The sequence below is a fragment of the Hippichthys cyanospilos genome, chromosome 4 (genome assembly GCF_059441005.1).
Source record: "Hippichthys cyanospilos isolate Australia breed blue-spotted pipefish chromosome 4, RoL_Hcya_1.0, whole genome shotgun sequence".
In the NCBI taxonomy this organism is placed as follows: domain Eukaryota; kingdom Metazoa; phylum Chordata; class Actinopteri; order Syngnathiformes; family Syngnathidae; genus Hippichthys; species Hippichthys cyanospilos.
The window spans coordinates 1267132-1292769 of NC_142372.1; the positions used below are offsets into that span (position 1 = coordinate 1267132).

At 44.9% G+C, this 25638-nt stretch overlaps 1 protein-coding gene across 3 annotated transcripts in view; it reads left to right on the plus strand.

The window, feature by feature from the left end:
* The first annotated feature begins 3711 nt into the window (after positions 1-3711).
* The window catches only part of pcdh9 (protocadherin 9), a 167461-nt gene continuing 145534 nt past the window's right edge, over positions 3712-25638 (plus strand). For all 3 annotated transcript variants that reach the window (XM_088413321.1, XM_088413323.1, XM_088413322.1), the window contains exons 1-2: positions 3712-3849; positions 5360-8464. In XM_088413321.1, coding sequence (XP_088269447.1) covers positions 5429-8464 — 3036 coding nt within the window. In that variant the 5' untranslated portion in view covers positions 3712-3849; positions 5360-5428. The remainder of the gene's footprint in view (positions 3850-5359; positions 8465-25638) is intronic.

The following is a 25638-nucleotide window of genomic DNA, read 5'->3' on the forward strand; positions in this document are numbered from 1 at the left end:
GTAACCAGTCTCGATACCTTGAAATAAACATCCCTCGTTAAAATAACCGTTAGCTGCAGTCCAAAATATGATCATAGATACTACTAGAAAAAAATGAAAACCTCGGTCATTTTTCATTTCTTTGTTCCATACCGCTTTAGTCAGACTGATACCACTTCCAGTACTCGAGACCTGAGCGGTCGCCTATACTGATCCCGAGCACCAATATCACACGCTTATTTGTTACCAAAATTACCTCCTAAAAATACTGCTATATAATTTCAAAGAAAGACGTCGGAATAGATATTGCAATAAAGAAATGGAGGAGATTCAAATAAGGCAAGATATCGCCCCAATATCCATACTTGGTATCGGTAATCACACAACCCTAAATAAAAGTGTATAATTGCAGCTATTTCTTGTCATAGCAAAATAAATATTCCGTGATGTGATGTATCATTTCTGTGTTTGGTAGCACTTTGTCAGACCGATACCAGTGTGAGTACTCAAGTCTCAAGAATGGTCACCAATACTGATACCAAGTACCAATATCACATGTATATTTTCAAATTTCCACCAAAAATCAGCGCTATATAATTTCAAAACAAGATAGTGAACGATATATTCCAACATAGACACGGAGGAGATTGAAATAAGGCCAGATATCATTCCGACATGGATACTCGGTATCGGTACTTGACCCCGGCCATTCCTAATGAAAAGAATGGATAGTTACAGTACGTTGCGCTAGCGGAATTAAATGCTCCGCGATGTGCGATTTCTCTGACGATATTGATGAGGTATGTGGAATGCCACTTGTTTTTCCACAGCGATACCAGTACTTAACTCTCGAATACGGCTATCGGGTACCGTCAACACCTCCAAAGAGCTCCGTTGTTCCAACGCATTCATTAGCGCCTCGACCTTTGGCTTTTTACGAGCGCGAAAGCCGACGCTGTTTGTTTTCCTGTATTATTCATGCGGCCGATTCGGCGGCGCCAAGACGTCAATAAATCAAGGTGAGAATCAAATGAAGGTGAGCGGCGTGATTGACCGCGCGGGGAACGGGAAGACCTGGGCTCGGGACGCCGGCCCGAGGCTCCGTCTGCGGCGGGAGCTCGCGGGAGGCGCGCCCGGGCTCCTCCGACATATATTAGCGTTCTGCATTATTCATGGGCTGTCGGGAGCTTGACCGGCGGCGGCGTTAGCTAAATGGGGGGATAGCAAAGCCGGGGAACGGCCGCCGCGCGCTCCCGTCGCGTCGTCGCAAAGCAGGGCCGGGCGCGTTTCGACCTTCGACTTGTGCCACGAATAGCTCGGAGGACCTCGGGGGTTACCCGTCCGCTCGGGCGTGCGGAACTCGGGTATGAATGATGTTTTTCCCCGGGGACGTCCTCCTCCATTTTTTGATGGATTTCTTTCGGTAATGCGTTTCGTACGCCCCGCCGCTCGCTCCAAACACGGCGTTGGGATCCGTATTGAATATTAATTACAGAGTAAAATCCACATGTTTTGATTTGTCTTAGGAGCTGGCCATTTTGTTTTGGGGCTGTCAACTGAAAATGACGTCGCAGTTGCTCAGGTAATCTTCTCCTCCTACTTCTTCTACGTCTACTGCTTCTGCTTTTATTTCTTTTTGTACTTCTTCTACTTCTCATTTTTCTATTTCTTTTTCTACTTGTTCCCCTTTTACCTCACCTACTACTTTTCTGCTTCTCCTACTGGTGCATAATTTCACGCGGCCCGCAAAATGCGAGCTATGCCTTCGGGTTTCTAGCTAAAATACCAAATTTGCAAGGTGTCTTCAATTTTTACCCAATTTGAGCCCTTTCCAAGAGTTTTTCGCAGCCTCCGGTCTCGAAGAATTTTTTTTGTTTGTTTGCGAAACGACGGGGCGAACACGGTTCCGGTATGTTTATTAAACTGGACATACCCGACGTGGTCGACCCCCCCTCAGCTCCGATCATCACGTAATACGCATACTTGATACTTGAGCCGCTGCACCTACATGTCTGCGTGCCGATTGCCCGCAATATACATCACGTTACAGTTCCGCTGTCACAAGTCATCAAGGGAAGGAAATTGCACCCTCTAACACGCGCGGGCACACTTGGCGTGAAGCTCCCTGACACAACTCACTTTCTTTCACCTGCGCATGACACGGCGCCAGACGGGAAACAAAAGTGACAATTCACCTCCGCTGCTTCCCGACTGCAAAAGAGCACTGATGGATCTCCGGGCGTTTAAAAAGGGTCCCGCCATCAGGTGCGTTGCCCTGATCAACCGCCGGCTGGGCTCTGAGTGCTTTCTCAGCAGGCAACTTGTAACCTAACACAAAGGCTTTCATGTGTCGGAGTTGGGCTGCGGCGTCCATTCTAAGATTATGCATCGCCTCGCTTTGAAACGTGCTGCTCGGAGGAGGGCTAAGGCGGCTGGCTGGCTGGCTGGCTGGCTGGCTGGCTGCGCCGTCCAAATAGAGTGGGAAAACAGGCCGCTAGGTGGCACTGTTTACCGCGGTAGCCCGCTGCTGCCGTTGCTTTCTAACAGAGAGCTCGGGATGAATTTGACGCTGCAATCGAATTGATTGTCATTATTGGAGATTGGTTCTGATATATATGTTGTTTTTTTTTTGCAGTTTTTTTCCGTGTTTTTGACGTTCCTTATCGTTCCTCAACGCACCAAATGAGATCGCATTTTGCGTGCAATCCCAAAGTTAAAAAATAAAACGAGGCGATGAACTTTTAAATGAGAATAAAAAAAAGTCGACGTATTCTAAAAGTGCACTGCCTTCCAGAGTGGGACTTTGATGAGTGGGGACGACTGTCAAGGTTATTACTTGGAGACATTGCTGATGAGTGGCTGCAGGCTGCCAAGTGCAGAGGACACGAGGCAAATATGCAGCCCGTGTAAACATGCTTAGACGACAGCTTCCCCTTCTTGACTTTAATTAATCGTGACTCACTTGTCGCTTTCATGCTTAGGCAAGTCATATACGGAAAACGCATTTTGGGGGGGGAAAGTCGTTCAGACTGCATCCCAATTTGAGTTTGCTCCCCGACGACAGCCTAACAGGTTGGCTTTTTTTGTGACTTTTATGCGCCTTAGCCAGAGAATACAGTGAGCGAACAATCACATATTCTCAACAGCGCCTTTATCGTCATCATTATCACCCCGCTCTCGCTTTTTTTTTTTTGGGGGGGGGGGGGGGGGGGGGGGGGTATGGAGAAATGTCTCCGCAGCCTGCAGCATCTTCGCGGAGCATCCCACCGCGCGCAGCCCTCGCTCGGATCCGCAATATGTGACGTTTGAGCCGGCCAATCTGGTTGGGGTGACGCCGAGCGATGGAGTCGCTTTGACCAATGGAGGTGGTTCCGAGGGGCGAGTGGGCGTCCGTGGACTTGCCCGCCCCTCCTGTGTGCTCGGCGGAAGAGAGAGAGAGCGAGAGTTGGAGCAAGATTTGCAGCCCGGCGAGTGAGCGCGCAAGGATGCGAGGATGAGAGGCGCGTAAACGTTGCGCATTGCTGTGACATTGAACGCATCTGTTTTTTGCAATTTTGCAACCGAAGGGGGACAAAAGCGGACATTTGCTACATTTTTTTTATTTTTTAATTTGCCTTCGTGACCTCTTTTCAACCCATGGCTTCATGCCAGGGCTGAGTGATAATGAAGCTCCTCGGACTTGAAACATGAGGGAATAGAGTGCTTCGTCTTGCCTTCATCTCGCCGGAGCTTTTTTTTTTTTTTTTGGTTCTTTTTTTTTTCCACGGAAGCCGAGCATTGATTTTGGGAGACGTTTTAATGGAAGGCACCGCAAACCACTGACCACCTGGCTGCTGGAAGATGAGACGCTGATCACCACAACAGCCGCAGGTCAGACGCTTAAAACCTTTCCATTAGTGAAGTTAAATTGAGGAGGAAATAACTGAGGCTAGTGCAACTCAATTTTCCATTTTTTTTTTTTGAGCCTGTGGAGTAGGGAGGGGGGTGTTTTGCGGACCTCATTACCGATGCCAACATGAGAAAATCATGAAAGGGCTATGGCAAGGATGTCCAAAGTTTTTCCCCAGAGGGCTCTATACAGGAAATAAGAAAGACGTAAGGGCCACTTCATTTACTTTATCTTTTTAGACAAAAAAATTCAGTTAAGCAAGCAAGCAGTTACGTATTGCCTATAGATTACATGGGAAAAAAAAAAAAAAAAAACTAGACCAAGGCCTTTTGTTATAAGGATAACAAGGATTTAATTTCACACACAGTGCCCTGTACTATCCCCAATAAAAGTCATCTTTTTTTTTTTTTTTTTAAATAGCATTACAGGCCATGTCCAAACGTGCTGATTTGTTTAATCTTGCGGGCCGGGAAAATGTGGAAACCGGGTCGCAAACGGCCCCCGGACCGTAGTTTGGAGACCTTGGATACTCCAAATTTTCTCGAGTGCTGCAGGGGGGCACGCACACCTTTAGATTTCAGTTTCCCCATGAGAATATAAAACATTCCCAGGATTGCATGTGTCGCCATTCTCTTGCCTACACACGACTTAAGGTCTTCAATTTGAGCAATTTGTGTGTAAAGCTAATCCAAGGGTGCGATGGTCACACGGTGTTTCAAAAAAAAAGAGAGAAGTCACCCAGTGAGAGGAAGACACCCAAATGGCGTTCTAAATGGCTGAAGCAGTGTGTTAAGTTGATTGTTCCCTCAAACAGGTTGGCAGATAAAGCACAGCGGGCATTTATTCATGAAGGTTATTCTTCAATGTTTTTTCAATTTGTTGATCTAAAGTGTGAGTGCGGGTGGCAAAGAGTGATTGATTTTCAACAAGGTCATTGAAATGATTACGATATGCCCCACATTCAGTTATATTGCAGACTCATGCCGGTTAAATATGTGCAAATATTCTATGGAATGTTGAAAAAACAAATTGTACGTCATGTTCTCATCGAAATGGTGGAACTGATTAACTCATTCAATCCCAAAGACGTAGTCCAAAAAACGTCCGGCACCAAATGAATTTATTGATCACTTTAGGTAATTAAGTACTAAAGTAATCGAATCGTTCGGGCAATTAGCTTCTCCAATGGCTTCAGTTAGAAATTGTAGTAATTGCTTAAAGTAATTGATGAGTAAAGTCCTTGAGTACAAGACGATTTTAGACTCTCCTTCAGCAAAAACCTAAAGAAAAATCGGAATAAATCTAAATACGTGCCTGGGATCGAACGTCTGCGGTTGAAAAAGGTTCCCGAAAGTGGTTCCTGAACAAGGTCTATTATATTCAAATATAGCCGTAAATTGGTCGGCGGCAGAGCGAGCGCGCGTCATTTTCGATGCGACGGCTTTGCCTTCCAACGTTTTGACTGAAAGCATTCCCTTTATGTATTTTTAGGGTGGGCCGATTCCCGTCATCAGCCAGAAGCCGTTCGTTGAAAGAAAGGTTCGCCTCGCTTCCTCTGTCATGGATCTAAAAGACTATTACCTGTTGGCCGCTTTGCTAGCCTGCATCTGGTTGGATCCGTCGATAGCACAGGAACTCATCTACCCCATCAGGGAGGAGCTTCAAGAAAACGTCCTCATCGGAAATATACCCAGGGACCTTAACATCTCCCACACCAACGCCGCCACGGGAGCAAGCGCTAATCTGGTGTACCGCTTGGTCTCCAAAGCGGGGGATAACCCTCTGGTCCGCGTTTTGAGCTCCACCGGCGAGATATTCACCACATCGAACCGAATAGATCGGGAGAAGCTCTGCCCCGGTCCCTCCTTCGAGGACGGCGAGTGCTCCTTCGAAATCGAAGTGGTCGTCCTGCCCAACGATTACTTCAGGCTGATCAAAATCAAGATCGTCGTCAGGGACACCAACGACAACGCGCCCATGTTCCCGTCCCCCGTGATCAACATCTCCATCCCGGAGAACACGCTCATCAACAGCCGCTTCGCCATCCCTTCGGCCACCGACCCGGACACGGGTCCGAACAGCGTGCACAAATACGAGCTGATCAACGGGCAGAGCGCCTTCGGCTTAGACATCGTGGAAACGCCCGAGGGGGAGAAGTGGCCCCAGCTCATCGTGCAGCAGAATCTGGACAGGGAGCAGAAGGACACGTACGTGATGAAGATCAAAGTGGAGGACGGCGGCAGCCCGCAGAAATCCAGCACCGCCATCCTCCAAGTTACCGTGACGGACGTCAACGATAACAGGCCCGTCTTCAAGGAGAGTCAGGTGGAGGTGCACATCCCGGAGAATTCTCCCCTGGGCACATCCGTCGTGCAGCTTCAGGCCACGGACGCGGACGTGGGGGCCAATGCGGAGATTCGATACGTGTTCGGGGCCCAGGTGTCCCCCGCCACCAAGAGGCTGTTTGCGCTCAACTCCACGTCGGGCCTAATCACTGTGCAGAGGCCCCTGGACAGGGAGGAAACCGCCATGCACAAGCTCTCCGTGGTGGCCAGCGACGGCAGCCCGAGCCCGGCCAGGGCCGCCGTTTCCATAAACGTGACCGACGTGAACGACAATCCCCCCAATATAGACCTGAGATATATTATCAGTCCCATCAACGGCACGGTTTTCCTCTCCGAAAAGGATCCCATCAATACCAAGATAGCCCTCATCACGGTGTCGGACAAAGACACCGACATCAACGGCAAGGTCATCTGCTTCATCGAGAAGGACGCGCCCTTCCACCTGAAAGCCGTGTACGACAACCAGTATCTGCTGGAGACGTCGGCCCTGCTGGACTACGAAGGGACCAAGGAATACAACTTCAAGATCGTGGCTTCCGATTCGGGAAAGCCCAGCTTGAATCAGACCGCCCTGGTGAGGGTGCGGCTGGAGGACGAGAACGACAACCCGCCCGTCTTCACCCAGCCCGTCATCGAACTGGCCGTCATGGAGAACAACAAACGGGACCTGTTCCTCACCACTCTCAGCGCCACGGATGAGGACAGCGGCAAAAACGCCGAGATCGTCTACCAGCTCGGGCCCAACGCCTCCTTCTTCGACCTGGACCGCAAAACGGGGGTGCTGACCGCGTCCAGGGTTTTCGACCGCGAGGATCAGGACAAGTTCCTGTTCACGATAACGGCCAGGGATAACGGCACGCCGCCGCTGCAGACGCAGGCGGCCGTCATCGTAACCGTGCTGGACGAAAACGACAACAACCCCAAGTTCACCCACAACCACTTCCAGTTCTTCGTCTCGGAGAACCTCCCGAAATACAGCACGGTCGGGGTGATAACGGTGACGGATTCCGACGCCGGGGAGAACGCCGCCGTTTCCCTCTCCATCCCCAACGACAACGAAAACTTCATCCTGGATCCCTTCTCGGGCGTGATCAAGTCCAACGTGTCTTTTGACAGGGAGCAGCAGAGTTCGTACACGTTCGACGTGAGGGCGCTGGACGGCGGCCGGCCTCCCTGCTCCTCGGCCGCCAAGGTGACCATCAACGTCATCGACGTGAACGACAACACCCCGGTGGTCATCTACCCGCCCTCCAACACGTCCTTCAAGCTGGTCCCGCTCTCCTCCATCCCGGGGTCCGTGGTCGCCGAGGTTTTTGCGGTGGACGGCGACACGGGCATGAACGCCGAGCTGAAGTACACCATCGTGCACGGCAACAACAAGGGCCTGTTCAGGATCGACCCGGTCACCGGGAACATCACCCTGGAGGAGAAGCCGGCGGCCGGCGATGTGGGATTACACAGGTTGGTGGTCAACATCAGCGACCTGGGATACCCCAAGTCCCTTCACACCCTGGTGCTGGTATTCCTGTACGTCAACGACACCGTGGGCAACTACAGCCTCGTCGCCGACCTCATCCGCCGTCGGATGGAGACCCCGATCGAGCGCGCCGTCAGCGAGAGCGGCGAAACCTATCAGAGCGGCGACTACCTGACCATCATGATAGCCTTCGTGACCGGCGCCCTGGTGGTGATCGTGGTCATCTTTGTCACCGTCCTGCTGCGCTGCCGCCACACGTCCAGGTTCAAAGCCGCGCAGAGGAAAAAACAGGGGACGGAGTGGATGTCGCCCAACGCGGAGAACAAGCAGAACAAGAAGAAGAAGCGCAAGAAAAGGAAATCCCCCAAGAGCTCCCTGCTCAACTTTGTCACCATCGAGGGAAACAAAGCCGACGATCCCGCCCACGAGCCCATCAACGGGACCATCAGTCTGCCCGCCGAACTGGAGGAGCAAGGGATGGGACGTTTCGATTGGAACGCCGCGCCCACCACCACCTTCAAACCCGGCAGCCCCGACCTGGCCCGCCACTACAAATCGGCCTCCCCGCAATCGGCCTTCCACCTCAAGGCCGACACGCCGGTCTCGGTCAAGAAGCATCACGTGATTCAGGAGCTGCCGCTGGATAACACCTTCGTGGGAGGCTGCGACACCATGTCCAAGAGGTCCTCCACCAGCTCGGACCACTTCAGCGCTTCCGAGTGCAGCTCCCAGGGAGGATTCAAGACCAAGGCGCCCGTGCACACCAGACAGCAGGTAAAGGATCACTTTTACTGGTCTATAAGTACTGCCTATAACTGCCCCGTTCCGCAGTGCTGAAGGTCACGTTTGCGGCTCGCGCTTAGCTAACCCGTGCCGCGGCGGAGTCCAGGAAGCGCGCCGGTTTTGCCAACCGTCCGAGTTAACCGTAAAACGATTCGATGGACTCTTCCGTCGCGTCCTTCGGGGTCTCGCTCAAAGACTCGCGGTTGTGTCGCGAAAGCTTGTAATGGTTCCGAGATGAACGTGGGTGAGTGGCTGCCTTATTTCATGTACTTTGCACCCGCCGTAGATTATTGGTTCCAAAAAAAAAATTATATTGTACATTTCTCTCTTGTGAGCCACTGTTCTTTGTGAAAGAAACATTTTTTTCTTGCCTATCTACTCGAACCTGACAACAGGTACGCGCATCCGCGAAAACATAGAAAGAGGTCTCACTTCTCATAAATCTCTTGAGCGCGTTTGTGTTTTTTTGTTTGTTTCCGTCTTCCGCTGCGTGCCGCGAGATCACACCAGGCCGTGCGGCTTTTTCAATACCTGCGAGTGGGGTTCTTCCCCAACGCTCTTTTTCGCGCCGAGATCAGTGCGGGTACTCTACGCTTGATAAGCCGCTTATACCGATACCGGCTTCTGATACTACCGCTGCTTTTGAGACAAATATCATTTTAATGAAATATTTACACTTTACTATAGCCTCATTTGACCAATTCATATGTTAGCTCATTCAATCCCAAAGATGGATTTTTTCATTTTCAAGAGTCCAGACATTCAGTCTTATGCACTGATTGATATTTTTTCCATTTTTTACAGGTTTTTAACTTAAGAAGGGTCTGGTATGGAATATTTTTGAAAATAAATCAGTTACTCTATGTACTTCAGTTAGAATTACTTACTTTAGTAATGGACTCTTAAAAAATTACGTAAAAATACGTCTTTGGGGTAGTAGTAGTTCGTAGGCTAGCTCCTAATATATAGAGCAAAAACACATGTTCACTGCAGTGGATACAAGTAAATAGACAGGGTCTAAGGATGATGTAAAGTTTTCCTAGAAAACACTTTAAATCAGTCAATTATCAATTGTTTTCTATACTACTTTTTTGTTGAGTAGTCGCCGATACCAAGTACCGATACCACTAGTACTTTTTCCATAAACGAAGAAAAACCTTTTTTTTCCTCTTCCATCATAGCAAGTTTTTTGAATTTCATGAAATTATTGGCAATTTTCTATTGGCTGTATTTTTTTTCCGGGTTTGTGATTGTAAAAGTGCTGATAGCAGTCGGCTGCTATCACGAATACTAGTGCCGATGACTTTAGATTTTGCCTGCAACTATCAACTATTTTAATTATTCAGAGATTTTCGACACCGCTTATTCTTGAGTATTCTCCGGTACCAAGTAGAGATAGCACCAGTACATTAGAGCCCCATTTTTTCTTTTTCTTCTTTGAATTATTGGCAATTTTCTCTTACGTTCATTGTTATACTTTACATTACAAAATGGCTGGCCGGATTAAACTTATCCACGGGCCTTATGTTTGACACCGCCGATTTAGGGATTTCCGATCCCCCTTTTTTTCGAGTATGCACCAGTACCAAGTAAAGATACCACCAGTACTAATGGAAACAAGGTTTTTTTTAAAATCTGGTCAAATGATTGCCAATTTTCCATTTTGCGATGTTGTAACGGCTAATACCGGTCAGCTGCCGCCAGGAGTACGCCACCTTGAAACGAGGCCAACCGACACTTGTAATGGATGCCCGCCCGCCCCCTCCTGCGCCCAATGACAACAAGTAACAAAGAATGGTGGGCAACGTCAAAACGTGGGCGCGCGCGCGCCTTCGCCGCATCCTCAAAGCCTGAACGCGATCCTTCCCCTCCAAAAGACACTAACAAAGTGAGCGAGGCTTGTCTGGGACTTGATACACATCCAATTCAAAAAGGATTAGCCAATAATGAGCCTCCAATTTCCACATAATCCGCGCGGCTTTTTCTTTTTTCCGCTATCAAAGCCTTATTAATTTTTCTGCTAATAAAGCCCCGGTACACAACAAACAGTAATAATCTAATACAACACACATGGACAAATAAGAGGCGGGGGGCGGGGCGGAAGCGAGGGAGTCATTGCCGGCGGCGGTACTGAACCCGTAGGTGGCGGTGCGGCCTTCGGTGGTCGGTCCACGCGAGAAAGGACGCAAATCTTTGTTGGCGTTCTCAGTGAAATACTCGCTCCTAACCGTGCTGAGGCTGCACGGGGAGGATTGATCACGGCAGGTGGAGATGAGAGCGATAAGGTCTAGCCAGGCAGAGGAAGAGGAATTACCGGGGTGACGCTGCGCCAGGATTTTTCCTCGACTAGTATTTCACATTTCCTCTCTTTTTTCGTGAGGGATCGCGGTGGAAAAAGGCGTCGGGGTTCGCCGTGCTTTGCCAGACGGCGGTTAGTGTGAGAGGGAGGCGTGTGCGTGTGTGTGGGGGGGGGTGAGACAAGGTGATGACACGGGCGCTTGTGGGGTGTGACAACCAGCAGAGCGCATGAAATATGACACCATACAGTAAGCACATCTTCATTGATTCTTTCAGTCATCCTGCGCTTTGTGAAGGACTTATTGGGATCGATAATTGTGATACATGAGCAAAAGGAGCATAAAAACACAGTGCGCTATATTTTATGTTGTGCCACTTATGGAGCTAATAAAGCAAGAGCCTTCAGCTGAGCTCTTCTCCAATCGTGCCGGCGATTTGAGGGATTGTCTTTCTACGTGCTTTTACCATATCTTCTCTATAAGACGCTTTTAACCACAGTCGACCCAATTTTGCTTTTCCATGTTTTTGATGCGCGATATCAAAGGAAAAGCATGCAAAAAAGACTAAAAGGCTAAAACGCCGCGTAGATGGTGGAAACATGGCGACGTTCTAAATGGTGGCAAACGGGAGGTACACCCTGTAGGTGTCAAATTTTGCCCATGTCGGGCTCATTTACAGCCATTCAAAACTGGAAATATTGCCAATTTCGGACCGATTGAAAACCTGATGTTTTATCATGCATTTCCCCCAATTTTTGCATTCGTCCTGTCAACGGCAACTCGCAAATTGGGCGCAATAGAAATTTTTGTGTTGACAACCCAAAACCACCAGGTGGCACCAGCGGCCAACTTTTGACATTTGCGAGCCTTTCGATGACTTCATTGATTGGCTTAGCCCGGGCCCCCGTAATGCAAATGTCTTCAAAAGTCATGATACAAAATAAATATTCCAATTTCAATTTCATCATTGTTTAAACAAGCGGCGTTGTGACTTTTGCTATTTTTGCAATTTTAGTACCATATTAGTACCATTAGCGCACAGCGCTTCCCAAATACATGATTATGGCTTCTTCTTTGTGATTTTTCAATTTCTCTTGTGATGGATCTGGTCTTGTTTTGTTTGAAAATGAATGTATTTTTTTACCATTAATTTAGAAAGCAAAATTGATCACTTACTTTCTTCTGAAAATGACATCACCTGCGCTTAAGGTCGGAGGACGACCAATCGAGGCTCACCTGTCGGTCACGCGGCATTCACAACCATCTTTTAGTCACCCAATCAATTGTAGAGAAAGTAAAAGCCTTTTACTGCTGAAAATGACTAATCAAGGTGACTATCCCTTTACGCTATTTTGAAAAAGTGGAATATAATTTGTTTTCCTTCGTGTCCTCTCACCGAGGTATTTATATTTGAGGCTAAATGGCAGTTATTGATTGTGGTCAAATGTTTAGACCGCCCTGGGATGAAGAGTATCTTTTCAACGGCCATCTTGAATCTTTTTTTTTTTTTTTGAATGCCTGCCCTGTGTAATTAATTTCCAGAGACAAGCAGTCATTTTCCTTAGTCCGGAAAGTAAAATGTCGCCGTGGCCTTAAACTGCGATATAAAGCGGCCATCGTGTCAAATTGCGCGATCGGGGAATTGAATCTTTACGTCGTTTCCTCATGAGTAACTAACATCATCAATCACCTCCCCTTGTTTGATGTTGACGTGAAATAAGCAAGTAAGCGAACAAGGATGTTTAAAGCAAAGACATGGCCAAAGCTTTGGGGAATAGCTTCTCAATTGATTTTTTTTTTTTTTGTTTTCCTCCTCCCGGATTGAAAAGCCATTCTCTTTCGTCTCTCAGGAGTCACTTCTATGCAGCATCAGCATCAATCAATAAATAAGAAAATTGAAAGCAAATTGATTAACACGTCGACGGAGGGAGAAGAAAGGTCGAGAGCCAGATGCAGCAAAGCGTGAAAAATCCATTGGTGTTATGGGCCTCTTCCTTAACCCTCTTCTTACCTTTGATTGCAAGGAAGAGCAATGTGACCCGGGTCAAAATGACCCGGGGACGCCATTGTATTTTAATCATCCAAAATTGTCAGACATATGTCAAATCCAAATCCAATATTTTTGATTAAAACAAATGATTTATGTTCGTTTCTCATAAACAGCAAAAATATCCATGGGTCATTTTGACCCGGAGTTGTGTGTGTTTATCCGAATGCTTCAGAATCTTTTTGGGGGTGTATTTCTAACTCACATATCTTGCGATCACCCCCACCTCCTGAGTCAATTTCACCCAGGGTCATTAGTAATTATACCAAAGTTTCAGAAACCTTTTGGTGTGTGATACTAACTAACTAACTAACTAACCAGCAACTGTGGTTGCTTTTTGCAGAAATAGCAATAATATTCTCGGGTCATTTTGACCCGGAATTGTGTGTCTTTATTCAAAAAGGTCAAAAACTCTCTTGACTAACTAACTAACTAACTAGAAACTCGTGTGACTCCTCCCAGGAAGAGCAATATTATTGGGTCATTTCGACCCGAGTTTTTGCTTAGTTATCCCCGCAAAATTGAAAAAAGAATAAAAAAAAAAAATGCATATAAACACCATTTTAAATATATATGTTTATTGTACATGAGCCAAAAGAAGGTTTTGGACTTAAAAACGACATTCGACCTTTACTTTAACTTTCAAATGGGTCGGTTTGACCCGCGATAGATCGCATTGCAGAACTGGGGGACATTTTGAGCGGCATCGTGGTTCAGTGCGGCTTTTGAGAGACACGATCCTTTTTTTTTTTTTGTGTGTGTGTGTGCGCGCTTTGTTTTTTTCACTTATTATTTATCCTCCGGGGACCAACATAGGCGGAAACAACAGTGTGTAAAAAAGCATAAAAACGCTGTCCCACTTTCACCAGCTTCTAAGGAAACAAGCATAATATCGCCGCCGTTTCAGCATCACTTACTCGCTTTTACGACTGCACATTTCACTCAGCGCTACCTGTACCACATACTGACGAGAACCTGGAATCTGATCTCATCTAAAGGCCAGGAAACAAGTTTGCTTGACTAACGTTACACGTGCCCGTTGGCTATGCATCAAGCGCGCGACTCTCCGTTGCGTCCCAAGGCTGGTGTCCGGGACGCGTTAATATGATTTCACGCGCTATACCCAGCTTATAAGCAGTCAGCGAGGCGGTGCATTAGGCATCGCGCTAACCTGATTACGATCCTCGCTTTAATTTGTCAATGTGCGTACACCTATTGGAGAGTGAACATTTTACAATTTTCCAACAGTCTTCACCTTTGGATCATTTCCATGCCGGATGTGGAAATAAGGCCGTCTATTATGTGAGAGGCCCGCGCCTGTGAAATGGCTCCATTTTTCCCCCACTCACTTTGTTATGGTAATGTGACAGTACTCGCTACGTGGGTGCGCAATTACCAGCCTTGCGCGGGAGTCGTCGCGATGTGACCACCTTGCTTCGACCGACCGTTTATTGGTTGCGGGTGATCCCCCATCCTCATTTATGTATTTATTTATTTTGGAACACGGCAGCAAGCGCGCACGCGCTTACCGGTACGGGCCCGCGGTTCACTTTTCGCATACTGTTCACTCTGATGTGCAAATCGTACCCCGGCGAATGGAACATTTAATAGCGACTCCCCTCGGAGCGCTTTTGCTAGGAGCTTGTATTGCATTGTATCTGATGGCTAGCCGCGAAACTCCCGGCGTAATTAGCTGTCATATTACTCGACTGCAAAACGGAAACGACGCAATGTACTCCAAGTGTATTGGGGTGCCAGAAACCGAAGACGATTGTGGAAAAAATCGTATCGGGCGCATAGTCCTAACCAGGCGTGTCGAACGTACGGCCCGTGGGCCACTTTTGCCGCGCAAAGTTGTTTCACTCTCAAGTGTTATTGGAAAAGGAAACCATGCTGTTTGAAGATGGCAGGACAGAAAAAGCGTTCACGCAGGGATGTAGAAACTTGGTCCTTGAGGGCCGGTATCCTGCGTGTTTTCCAGGTTTCTTTCATTTGTTGATGAAGGAAACGTCAAAAACATGCAGACTGCTGGCTCTCGAGGACCGAGTTTGGAAACCCCTGGACCGGAATAGGCGGGGGTACCCGAAGAGACTTCAGGATGTAGCTGGAATCTTAACCGGGTTTCTGCAGGCATCGGCAAATGTGATGGGATGCTTTTTAAGACGTGTAGGTGTTGGGACGTATGTCCGGATCCGCGGTGGAATGACAACACAGGTTGGCTCTTCAAGAAAACATGCGCTGTGGGGAATGGATGAGGGAAGGGAAGGTAGTGCTCGGGGGGAGTTAACGGCCGCTCACCACGCCCTGTGTCTTATGTGTTGAAAAAGAAAATAAAGCTCGTGCCCAAAAAGAGATACGTACTTTAACCTCCGTAATACAGTTAGGAGATCTTTGAGGGGGAAAAGGTAGGCATGGTTCTATGAAACATATTTCTTACCTGTATTCGTGTACGTACATTGTCCATCAGGGGGTTTCAAGTACCGGTAGGGGGCTTTCCGCGGGAATCAGCAAATATAATTTGATGCCTTTTAATAACGGCATGTGTAAGCAGATCCATGCAGGAATGACAACAAAGACTGAGGCTGGCCCTTTATGAAAAACTACGGAGGGTAGTACTCAGGGAGAGTTAGCATCTGCTCACCAGGCTCTGGCGCACTGTGCGTTACGTGTTGAAAAAGAAAGTAAAGTATGTGCCCAAAAAGAGATACGGAGTACTACGGTTAGTAGATCATTGGGGGAAAAATGAAGGCAAGGTTCTATTAAAGACAATTTTTTACGTATGTGCATTGTCTGTGGAGGGTTTTCCAGTACAATGGAAAACAAAGGAGCACTCCAGTTTATTCAATCAGACACGGGTGTTGCAGCAGTCACTTTTAATTTTTTTTTTGTCATCCAAAAATGCCGGTTAGGGGGTACTTGAGTGGAAAAACATTTCACACCATTGAAAAAATGTCGAAAAAAAGTAGTGAAGGAACCTTGGAGGGGGCCGTCCTTCTGGCGTAGCTTCATTTGCCCCATTAATAAAGGGATTAGTGGTACGTATGAGGCTTGACGGAGGCGGGCGAGTTTAGCAAGATTAATGGACTATGACAACGCCGCACCTGAGGGGAATGTCTGTTGCTCTGTCTTCTTGGCTTTTCTGACAAGGATGTTGGCAGAGTGAGTGACAAAGAAAGCAGCCAAGGTTGTTGATGACCATCGCTCAGCATGTCCTTGCACACGCGCCAAAGCTTCTTCTGTCTACGTGCTGGATGACCGACGTTCAACGGAATTTCTCGGAGATTTATGTCTCGGTGCGTGAGGGCCTTCGGTCCGGGTTCATTCATATCGTTTTTATTTTTTTGTTTTTTTTTCCCTGTATTTCCTTCCACAATTTTCATCTGATTCCCTGAAGATTTATCCATCTGGGGTACGATATTTTTATTGCAAAAAATAATGCGTTTTTCCTCAAATTTAATATTTCTCACCAATAGATTCACCTTGGGAACAATGAGCAATTTTCCCATTTTTTTTCACATACCAGTAATTGGCATTTTGTTTGCGAAAAAGAATCCGCTTTAGGATTTACATGTTCCACGTTATTCAGTTCTCCGTTATAATTACTCAACTGAGTCCAATTATTCCATTTTGTCCTTACTCAATTCACCCTGGGAAGAATTTTCAACTTGCCCATTTTTTTCCATATACCAATAACTGTCATTTCGTCAAGTCCAAAAAATCCACATAAGAACATCTACGATATTCAATACACCTTGGGAATAATGTTGAACTTGCCCATTTTTTCACATCGTTCACAAAATTATAAAATGACAACCTCAACTTGAACCTATCCAGATCATTCAACTTCCTTCAACGTCAAATGATTCGTTATCGTTCTGAATAATTCCATATCATTCCACTTGCTTCGATGTCTTTATTTTCATTCAGGCTTTCAGCTTTTCCGTGCGCTTTCTTTCGGAAGCGCATTCGCTAGTTGTTAGCGCCGATCGACTGAGGAAATACCGCTTAACAATGAAAAATTCCGCTCCCTAATTCAAATCTACGACACCCCCAAAGAAAAAAAGAACAATGTTATTTTTTTTTTATGTTCTTTTCCACTCAGATTGAGGGTCGTGCGTTAGCTTGCTCCCGCGGAGCATATTCTGGAAAATATAGTCATGTCCGATACGTGTACGCCGTTAAATGGAATGGCTGGCGGCCAATCCGAAGCTATTGGACGTTAGCGGTAGCGGAGTAGATTAGAGCCTTGAGGGGATTCGCTTTTGTCTGCGCACAACAACAAAATAAATCAAGGCTGTCTGTAAAGCCGCCGGATGGTGAGTCTTGCGCTTTTCTTTTACGAAGCCAATGAGGTGCTTGCCTTTGTTTTTTCTTCCTTTTCTATCTTTATTTGTGGAGCGGACGACTTAGAACACAGATGACGGCAAATTACCAGGAATTATTCTGAATTTCTTTGTACACATTTGTATTTCTGTGATAATATTTTCCACCCTCACCCTTAACTCATTCAGTCCCAAAGGCGTATTTTCTCGTTTGTGTTCCCCGGCATGGGCATAGAAGTGTGTTTTTGATTCAAGCGCGCAGAATTATTGATGGTTTTATGGCAAAATCTCAAACTTTGGGATAGATGAGGGTCTAAAAATGGCTGACACTGAATGAGTTAAGTTTGCCATCGTTTCCTCCTCAGACTCGGCCGTGGCGTTTCGGCAAAGTTAACTCTTTCGTTGCCGTGGACGAGAATTTTCCTCATGTAAAATTCTCAGCTTGTGTGCCAGCGACAAGAATTCTCATCAACTAGGTTTTTTTTTTTAAGGGTGGATAATTGACACTCGTGGCCAACGCTCCTGTTGATATGAAGCCAAACTGTTGTAATGTAAACATACGCAAACTTTGCAATCCAAAAGACACTTTCACTGTTTCTGTGTTTTATCGAAGGGAGGGACCGTTGAGGGCCCGAAAACAAACGTCCACTACGGTGGACACAAATGAATTGGCCGAGTCTCGGGAGGATATCAACGATTCCGTTTCGATACAGACAAATGTTGTCATATATCAAGGCGCGCGCGCGCGCGGTTGCGTGTCCGTCCGAGTTTGCATATGAGATTTTTCTCTGTCTATCATTTGTTTGTTTATCTGCCACTTTTGGCTGACAAGCCATTCGTCTTCAAAGTCAACATCGTCTATCTCTGCAAATTCTCACCGAAAAATTGACTGATGATCAATCATCCCGGGAGGCGCCGTAGGATATTCATGTTCCGCATGCACAAAACAACAACAAGCGTTATTTCGGCTTTTGCGGGACCGTCCTGACTCCGGTCAACTTCACCAATGGCCGTTTTGTCGAATGCGATCGCTCGAGCTGTTTTCCTGGAACGCGGCGAGACCGTCAAAATGCTTTGCAGCAAAATAAGAGTAGAGGGTGGAAGAAAATGTTTCTTGACTTCTTGCTTGTCTACAAAAATGCTCTACATTCCAAGTTGTAATGCTTCGTCATTGTGTGAATGCCCCCCCACTCCCCCCACCCTTTTACCGGGGTCAACGCTGTTGCTTGCATTTAGGCATGGACCGATTTTAGAGACTGACTGCGTGGTATAACCCTGAGCAAAAACATGGTATTGAAATCACACATCTATTTGTTTTCCATTGGACGTAGTCTATTTTCTTTTGAAACAAATGATTGGATATTGGGCACATCAAGAAATGGCTACCATGTTCAGTGCAAATGAATACAATAATACATTCACATTCTTCTTGTCTTGTTAAGTGTTCTTTGCAAGTCACAGTGCCCCTCACTGGTAGGCTAAGAAGGTAAAAAAAAAAATGCCTTTGAATTCTCGTCAGGGGCGACTAGTTGAGTCGACTCCGCAAGCACTAGTGATACCGTCTCACTAGTCCTATTATAGTTGAACTGCACCATGTTTTCTTGAATGTCTACTGTGAGGAGCACTACACTGAAAAGAAAATCCTGGTTTAAAAAAACAAAAAAAGTTATAATTTTCTTTGCCAGCATGGGCATAGAAATGTGTTTTTGGTTAAAAATGAGCAGATACGTTTGCCTTTTTTGAGGTCGCATTTTAAGAACCATCTTGTAAGATCCAACATGAGCACATAGAGATTGCTAAGCGTCTTTTGGCTGTAAAAATAATTTCATCATCAAAATTCAATGCTTTTATTTATTGGTTTAGACCAGGATTGTCAAACTCATTTTAGTTTGGGCCTGATCAATAAAATCATGGTACATATTTAACAACTTCAAATGTAATATTCTGTTTTGATACCTTCCAAAAATCTTACAAGCACAACATCACTGTTAATCATAAAACAATCACATTACTAATAATCATAATACGTTTCAAGTTTTTCAATCATTGAAAAAATTGAGCTCATTTTTACATTTCACATGACAAAATCATCTCACGGGCCGGAACAAATCCGTCTGCGGGCCAGAACCCGCCCGCGGGCCGTATATTTGACACCACTGCCTCAGGCCTTCTCCTTATCACCCGTGCATGGCGAGAAGGTAAGAAAAAATGCGTATACCATGTTTAATTGCTCCGGTTGTTAGAATTGAAAAAAACAAACCAAAAAAAAACGCTCATCGGCCCATGCCTACTCGCAATGTTAAACGACGGCCGGCACGGTCACTTTTCTTTTTTTTTTTCTGAGTGCGTCGCGATGCTTCGCGAGTGCTCGGCGTTGAGCGGCCCCTTCCCTTTCCCGGGCGTAAAAGACGGGCAAAGCACGCCAAGCCCGCGGGGAGGCGCGTCTTTGTCAGTCACTTGTCGTTACGCGTGACGCCGGCTCGCTAGCTTGCGTCCGGGCTAATAGTTTTGATAATGGCCGCGCCAGACAAACATGCCCAAAGCTAGCGGGGGCGGCGGGGGGCGGGGGGGTCGTTTGACGCGATATGTGACCGCCATTGACTGCCGCGCCTCACGGCCTCATCACTTCATAAAGACTCTGTAACCCTCATCAATGTAAATCTTGATTGTATATATGATCTGTTTCATGTCAATTGAACTCCTGGTAATCTTGCCCAATGTGCTGTGTTCAAGAATAATGGACTTCATTTTTGTTTTCTTTGCCCTGCTTTTTCATCCTTGTTTTTTTTTTTTTTCCATTGCTGGAACAAAGAACTAAAAAAACAAAACAAAAACTGCCTATTATTTCGAACACACTGCAAACTGCTGTTTTTGAAAAGCTTTATTTGAACGCTGCTGTTCTACCTTAAGAATTTCATAATAAATGTTTCCAAGAGCTTCATTTCCTGTTTCTTATCTTGCAGTTTGGTCTCCATTTCTGATGAGTTGAGACAGATCGCGTAAACTGGGACATGTCAGGCCGCTAAATTGGGAGAGAGGCGAGCTTTTGGGGTTTGAACACTTCAAGAAGGAGAGATAGAGACTTATTCAGCGTTTTTTTTTTTTTTTTACAATTTTAATCACTTGCGAGAATTTACCGCGCGTAGGCATGTTGCTAATAACGGTGACATCACTTTGAAGGTGTAGGATTTTGAAGAATTTTTTTTCCCCCGTCCCAGTCAATTAAAAAGTCAGAATACCACGCTGAGTAGATTTGAATCTGAGACTGTCTGAATCCATTTATCAAGTGCGGATATCTACTTCTAAAGCAGTGCAATTATTTTTTGCAAAGCCCCCCCTAGAAACCAGGAAGCGCTTACCCGCCCCCCACTCACCACGGCGACCATGCATAAGTTCATTAGTTCTAAACATTGCAGTTATACCTCAAATTGTATTTAAAACCAACAAAGTCAATGTAAAAATGTTTTGACAGAGCGCAGTCTGATAGAGAAAAATACCATTACTTCAATCAAAGTGCCTGAAACTTCAAAATAAAATGCCAATCCTCATTTCAACTAAAAGAGTTTTGACCACGTGAACTGAAAACAATATTAAATCAATGCATAAACTTCTCATTTTAAACATTTAACCTGAAAAAATGGCAAAGAAAATGTTGGGTTGGATATGCATCACTTCACATTTATTTTGCTTTTAATGAATGAAATTAACGATATACATTTAATAAATTTATTCTCATGGTTACATCAAATTTAATGAATGAAATAACACTTGATTTTGTAATATTACTTTTATGTTTGAATACCTTTGCTCTAGTTTGCTTTTATTAAATGATAAAATATTCTGCGCACATGCACTCATTTAATTAATGGAATAACACTTGCTTATTTTACGTTAAATTTACGTTTGGATAAATGATTACTTGATGTATTTTACATCTACTGTACTTTATTTTAGTTTTATTGAATTAAATTTATGGTATACATGTATTCTACACACACACAAAAACATATATAAAACATAAGCCACTTCACTGAGTGATGAGCTCAATTCCTATTTTGTGTGATTGGTGATTTGACGGCTAATCATTTCTTACAGTGTGTTAGGCCCCTCTGTTGGGGAATGTTTGAGGCTCGTCGGCTTCCGCATGTCAAAATCTCCTCCTCCTCCTATTCAAACAAGTTTCTCGTCGCGTAGCACATGGCCTAATTGTGCCGTATCTTGCGTTGGATCTTCCTCGTAAGGTCACTTCCGGTAGCCCTAGCGGTGGATGGAACTGCACCTGCGCTGCCCCGAGCTTCGGTAGGTTTGGAAGCACTTGAGATACGCGGTTCATTTCTAGTTCGACTTCAGAGAAATGAGGTTAGAAAATATACCAACAGTGAAAAACTGACACCTTGCGCCCCGACCTCCGCGTTTACCGTCAAAGTGATATTTCAATCGAAAGCAACATGCATTTGCGGAGCAAAAGTCCGAGAATTGAGCCAATCAGGTTTCAATGTTGATGTGACTTGGTATTTAAGGACCTGCCCACTTTGTGGTTGGTACACGCCCACTCCACAAAATGGTGGAGTGACAATGCACTTGTGGCTTGTGCCAATGTGAAAATTGTGGAATTTGGAAGTTTTTTTGGACCAATTCCTTGACAACAACTGTAAGTACCGGTATTCATAAACTAAACTACCCTCCATATGTCTCTCTCTGTAAAAAGTGAGATTTTTTCCTCTGTAAACGCTGTGTGTCGGGGGGTTCAAAGTGCTCGGCATCATATGTATGGAAAGTAAGCCTAACTCAGCTTAATCTGTTCACTCGCTTTGAAAGCCAGAAGCGGAGCTTAGTCTGCATTTGGGAAAGGAGGAGGAGATGGAAGAGGGGGATGAAATCATGGAATATAAGCTCTATGGTTTGCCCCGGCCTGTGCGCTCACGTTCAGAAAGCCGCGCGCTCTTTCAAAGCGCGACCTCTGACCCGAGCTCCCATCGTTCGACAAAAAACAAACCGCGGCGATCGTTTTCCCAAAATAAAAACGTGGCCGTATTTCTCAACATTAAGGACTCGCGATGTGATAAAAATACCGCATGTAATATTAACATGGGCAATGAGGGAAGTCATCATTCTTCCGCTCTTTTTATTTACAGCTAGTAATGGAGGATGGCATTTCATTTCCCTTCCAAATTGCGTGCGAATGCCGGAAAATGAAAGAAACAAATTTAACAGCCGGGAATACTTGACATATTGTGGCTACCCTCAGATACTGTACAGCAACATAGCATGACATGAGATCATTGCCTTTGGCTCTCTAGGAGGTTTTTGACACTAAAATGTTCAATATTTGTGTAAACGTAATAGTGATCGAAACACAAATTTCAGAAAAAAAAAAGGAATAGAATAGAATAGAAAATCATCCAGTAAATAAACAAGTGAGCCCGAATAAGAAATTCAAATAAATTTGCCATTAACACTTTACCGGGTATAGCGGCTGATTTCTGCCGATGGTCTAAGTCATAGATGTTGAACTCCAGTCCTCGAGGGCCGGCATCCTGCATGTTTTCCGGTTTTCTTTCCCCAACACACCTGATTCAAATAATTAGCTCATTAGCAAGCTCCGCAGGAGCTTCAAAATGATCCCAATCATTTGAATCAGGTGTTTTTGAGGGAAAAGGTTTGAAAACATGTAGGATACCGGCCCTCCAGGACTGGAGTTCAACACCTGTGGTCTAAGTAGACAAAAACAGGCATTATCGGGCTTATCGGGTTTATAAAACATATTTCTCCTCAAATGCCTCAAATAAAACACATTGAGTTGGTGTTGCGCATTAAAAAAATCCCACGTTTCAAACTGTTTCTGAATGCCTCTGAGACACGGTTTAGAACTCTAATGTTGGAGGTTAGTTCCAAGTAAAAAGTGCCTGTGAGAGTATTTTTTTTTTTTTTTTTTTACGCCCTCCCAGTGTGACACTGCTTAGTCATGAGGGTCAGCGCGGCGAAAGCCTTTTTTCCTCCAAGCGGCGTGCGTGTGAGGCGCACCGTGAATGTTTTCACTTTGCACTAACGGGAGTCAATAGAGGTTTGAATTGAGATGACGAGGAGAGCGCGGGGTCCCGCTGTGGGAGCGCGCGTGCGTGCATTCGCGGCAAAAGGGCCACGTCTACTGAACGTATGCATTTTTTTCAACACAAATTGAATTATTGGCTGTAAAGCAAGCTTTCCTGTGGCCGATATGCCGCAGGATACCATGTGTCCGCCTGACAACAAAAAATATGAGGACATATCTGTTCATTACATTTTTTTCACCAAATTGCTGGTCATGTGAGAATAATTCAATAGCTAATGTTGTATTGTTATAGAGTAAAAATGGGACTAAATGCGCAGGGGGTAAAAAAATAGAATATATTCATTTTCGGTGATTAAAACGAGGCTTGACATAATGCTCGGCAAGACTAAAAATGCCTTCACTTTTCGTCAATTAACAAAAATATCATCACTAGGAAGAAAATTAAAACGTCATTAGGTTTTTTTTAAGTAAAACTCAAATGAAATATCGTGTTTTTACTAAGCCAAAGTCAGTAATATCATCACGGACATCACTCATATGTGACTTAAATTCTGCAAATTTTAGTTGACGAAAACAATGCTTGACGCAATGCTAGTCTAGTCTAAAACTGTCTTCATTTTTAAAATGTCATATGCAGAATTTTTTTTGACTAAAACGAGGCATAACAAAATGCTAGACAAAAAATGTAATCTTTCACCAACTAAAATATCATCAGTAGTTTAACTAAAATTACTATGAACTTTCTTTTTTTTATTCACTAAAACTAGAATAAAATTTCCACCTTTTTCTTTGCTAATGTGACACTAAAATCCTGACTAACAAGAATAATATTAGACTAAAATATTCCGACTTACTCTAATAACTGTAGAGGAACCTTAAACCAAGCAAAAATTGAGATCAACCATTTTTCCTTTGCCTGAAATTGAAGAAACAAGCCGCATTTTTTTTCCAATTAAACCTTGTGGCATTGTGGTACAAATTATGGACATTCTTTTGATAATCTTTTGATTTCATAAAAAGAATTAATGGGGGAAAAAAAAGGGGAGCTGTAATTTCCCGCAGATGATTAAAATATATACAATTTCAAATTGCAACCATTCTGACGCTTTCGTGTGATTGCAGCTGAACGTGCGAGATTTTGTGTACAAAAACAAACACTGTCCAAATTTTGGACCGTATAAAACCATTATGATTACAAATTTTGAGATGCATTTTAACAGGATTTCTGACATTGATTTTCCTGCAATTTTTGCAACATTGCGTTGAGCAAACTATGTCAGAAAATTCTTTGTTGACTTGTGTTTCACCTCAAGACAGTAGATGGCGGTAGAGACCAGTTAACGGCTGTCTTAAATTGTCATCATGTCACAGATTAAAAGACAGACTTTATCGTTTTTCCATTTTTTTGTGGGTGTTTATAAATGTAACCTTCATATGTATGGATAGAACTGATGCCGGTGAACAATCGGAGCGCTTGAAGGAAAAGGATATTCATAAATAACTTTAGTTATCACGCCGTTAAAAGCGTTGACAAAATTTGAAAAAAAAAAAAAAGCCAAGGTGTAGTGTGTGCGCAAGGTTTAAATGCAACAATAAGCATAAAAACAAGTTCAGAGGCTTTTCATGCAATTTTGGGGTAAAGAAGGCGGGCTAGCTGAGTGCGGTCTGCACAAAGCCTAGCGACTCCACTAAATATGCTTACATATGCTTCATTCTCATATCTTTTCAAGAAGTGACAGATGCCTTTTGAACACAGTGTTGGCTGCGAGCGCCACTAAATTAGTCATATTGCCTGGCGCTCTTGCACTGAATTCAAATCCGGATAAGTCAGAAGCTTGCAGTTGGCCCAAAACTTTATCCATAATTTCTTTTTTTTTTTTTTAAATCTCAGCGATGCACATTTTCCCGCTGACAGCATGGGGATCTCCCTCTTTCTTTGTCTTATTGTCTCCGTCAGTATTCAGTCACGTATGTTTTTCCTTTTCTTGAAAGAGAGGTGAGCATTTCTCCGAATGCAGCTGTCAAAGGTACGGCTCGCGGGCTGGATCCGGCCCGAAAGTTGAAGGCCTCCAGCTGCGCCTTACAGTGCAGAAAAGACGCAACGTGTTCTATGTAAAATACGTAAAAAAGATCATGGAAAATTTGTTTGTTTTTAAAATGTTACAATTTATTTCCCAAATAGCTGCCGCTATTTGCTGAGAATTGGGACCAGGCCGGCGCGCATAGGCAAAACCTACACGTCCGTGACGCTCATTGTTTTGACCTTATATACCTTTATTTTACTCGCCTGGTCCACTTGAGAATTGACCCTGAGCTAAAATGAGCTTGACACCCCTGGCTTAAACTATAGAGACCAGACGGGACAGTACGTACTTCTCTCCATGATTCTTGCAGCCGATCCTTCCGGAACTTGAATATATGTATGAGCTCCTCAGTGAGGCAGTCGC